A 2,500-nucleotide genomic window follows, 5' to 3' on the forward strand; every position below is an offset into this window, starting at 1 on the left:
GATGATGATGATGATACTATTAATGATTTAATAAAATAGCAATAACGACTGATGATGAAAATGATAATAATAATGGTAATAATAGTAGTAACACAAGAGTAAAAAAAAATATATATATAAAAAATAAAATAAATAATAATAATAATAATAATAATAATAATAATAATAATAATAATAATAATAATAATAAAAATAACAGCAGGAGCAATGGTGAAAATTATAGTGCCATATAAAAACATATAGAAGCAAATATTTAAATCTAAATCTAGATTATTCTGAGCTTATGAAGTTGCTACTAATTGTCCAGTTTCTGGGCTTTTAATATCTTATTGCTTTATATGTTTTGTTATAATAAATAAAATCACTGAACATGTTCCTGTAGCATATATGTTAAGTTAGTCTTTCTGTCCTTTTTTCATTTTGTATTTTTGTTTGAATTTTGACCGATATTTAGTGTAATTACAGTTGTTATCAGCATTATTAGTAAGATTATTGGTGCTATTATTATTAATAGTGTTATTGTTATTATCATTATGCTTATTATTACAATGAACGTCATGAAAATGTAAAGGAAAAGGCGCCAGAATAACTTGTGTTTAATTCTTTGTGTTTGACTGTGCATCGTCTCGTGCGCAAAATGATACTAGAAAAATGAGAAGAAATAAGAAAAAAAAAAACATGTTTATCGCATTTAAACTCAGAGGGAATCGAGCGCCTCCATCTTAGCAAGGTGTTGTCATCTCCAGGTCACATCGAGAGGCCTTCCCTTTTGCGGGTGACTGCTTGAGGGAAATACAGCTCGGGCATTTCCTTTGCCCTGAGGTACAACCTGGAAAACACGAGTCAGGTAATGGCGTTGGGTCCAAGGAGGTCGTCATCAATGGAGGAGTTTTGGGCTGTTTTTTAACCAATGTCTTCGTCGTCGCTGAGTTACTTCGGGAGACGTGGAGGTCGGGGGATTTTGTGGCGTCTGGGAGGTTCTTCAGAAGGTCCATCACGTCTAAAAAAGCGGGGACCAACACTCTAATACTAGCCTCGTCTCCTTGTTCTCCCTGCTGGCCTGGCGGTGAAAAAAAGAGACATTACTTTCCGTCGTGTCTAAACGCAGAATTGGACCTCCACCGCATCTGAACAAGAAACGTTATTGTTGAAGAACCCACAATGCACAAACGAAATATATCGAGAAGTTTCTCATTTTCAGTAAATCTCGCTTGTGAATTGTCCCATAGTATCAAGTACTTTACCATTCCAACAAACCACATACAAAACTATAAACAAGAAACATTTTATAAACGACCATAACAATCGAACACCAATGAAATTTCATCGCGACAGCCAACCCTACCTCTTTACACACATACCTTATCCCATTCAACTACTACCCCTCCCCCCCAAAAAAAAAAAAAAAACACTATCTCCCAAACACATACCTGAAGAAGTAGCCGAAGACAGTGACCCAGAGGACAGTCCATCTCCTTCGTAAGCATAAGCACGTAGGTCGTCCCTCGGGAGAATGGGATTTGGGGGAATCAAAGCAATGCCTCCTGAGAGATGCATGCTGGCGGTCGTCTGTACCGCCGCGTCTCCTGGTAGGGGACATAGAGAATGGAGGTTGAAACTAATAAAGATCATTATGGTGATAATGCTAATTGTGATAATAACAATAATTATAATAATAATGATGATAATAATGATAATGATAATAATAATGATTATGAAAGTGGATAAATAAGGATAATAATAATGATGATTATAATAATAATAGTAATAATGACAATGATAACCTATAAATAAAAATGACGACGATACTCACTATGATAATTTTGAAGACAACGATGATGATGAAAATAATGATAGAAGCAACAGCAACTACAAAACAATGATAGCATTAGCAATACCTGTACTACTGCTAATAATCTACAAGACAGAAAGAGAGAGAGAGAGAGAGAGAAAGAGAGAGAGAGAGAGAGAGAGAGAGAGAGAGAGAGAGAGAGAGAGAGAGAGAGAGAGAGAATGAAAATGAAAATGAAAATGAGAGTGAGAAAGAGAAAGAGAGAGAAAGAGAGAGAGAGATAGAGATAGAGATAGAGAGAGCGAGAGATAGATAGATAGATAGATAGATAGATAGATAGAGAGAGAGAGTTTAGTTTGGTTTGGATTCCATTTGATACAATGGATATTCTTGGTGTGACATACTGTCTGCTTGATTTTGCTCACGTGTGTCAGCTGCTGCTGACTCGGCTGAACCGAGTCCTTGCCCGCCGTGGTGCCCAGCCACAGCAGTAACCTCCGGGCGACAGTTGCAACTTCTCGCGCCTGGGCGGGGCGCGAACCGCCGACCCCTCGGATGAGAGGCCGACACGTTACCACTGTACTAGCCTGGAGGCTAGTACAGGAGAGAGAGAGAGAGAGAGAGAGAGAGAGAGAGAGAGAGAGAGAGAGAGAGAGAGAGAGAGAGAGAGAGAGAGAGAGAGAGAGAGAGAGAGTGTAAGAATAAGAA

General features: G+C 38.0%; 1 protein-coding gene across 1 annotated transcript; it reads right to left on the bottom strand.

Moving 5' to 3' along the window:
• Window positions 1–161: 161 nt before the first annotated feature.
• On the bottom strand, window positions 162–1,576 carry LOC119584902. The gene is made up of 2 exons (XM_037933521.1): window positions 1,431–1,576; window positions 162–1,060 (listed from the first exon to the last, which is right to left on the bottom strand). Exons 1-2 carry the CDS (start codon window positions 1,555–1,557, stop codon window positions 723–725), a joined length of 465 nt encoding a protein of 154 aa, XP_037789449.1. The 5' UTR covers window positions 1,558–1,576; the 3' UTR covers window positions 162–722.
• Window positions 1,577–2,500: the final 924 nt, after the last annotated feature.

Source organism: Penaeus monodon, chromosome 18 (assembly GCF_015228065.2).
Source record: "Penaeus monodon isolate SGIC_2016 chromosome 18, NSTDA_Pmon_1, whole genome shotgun sequence".
Lineage (NCBI taxonomy): Eukaryota > Metazoa > Arthropoda > Malacostraca > Decapoda > Penaeidae > Penaeus > Penaeus monodon.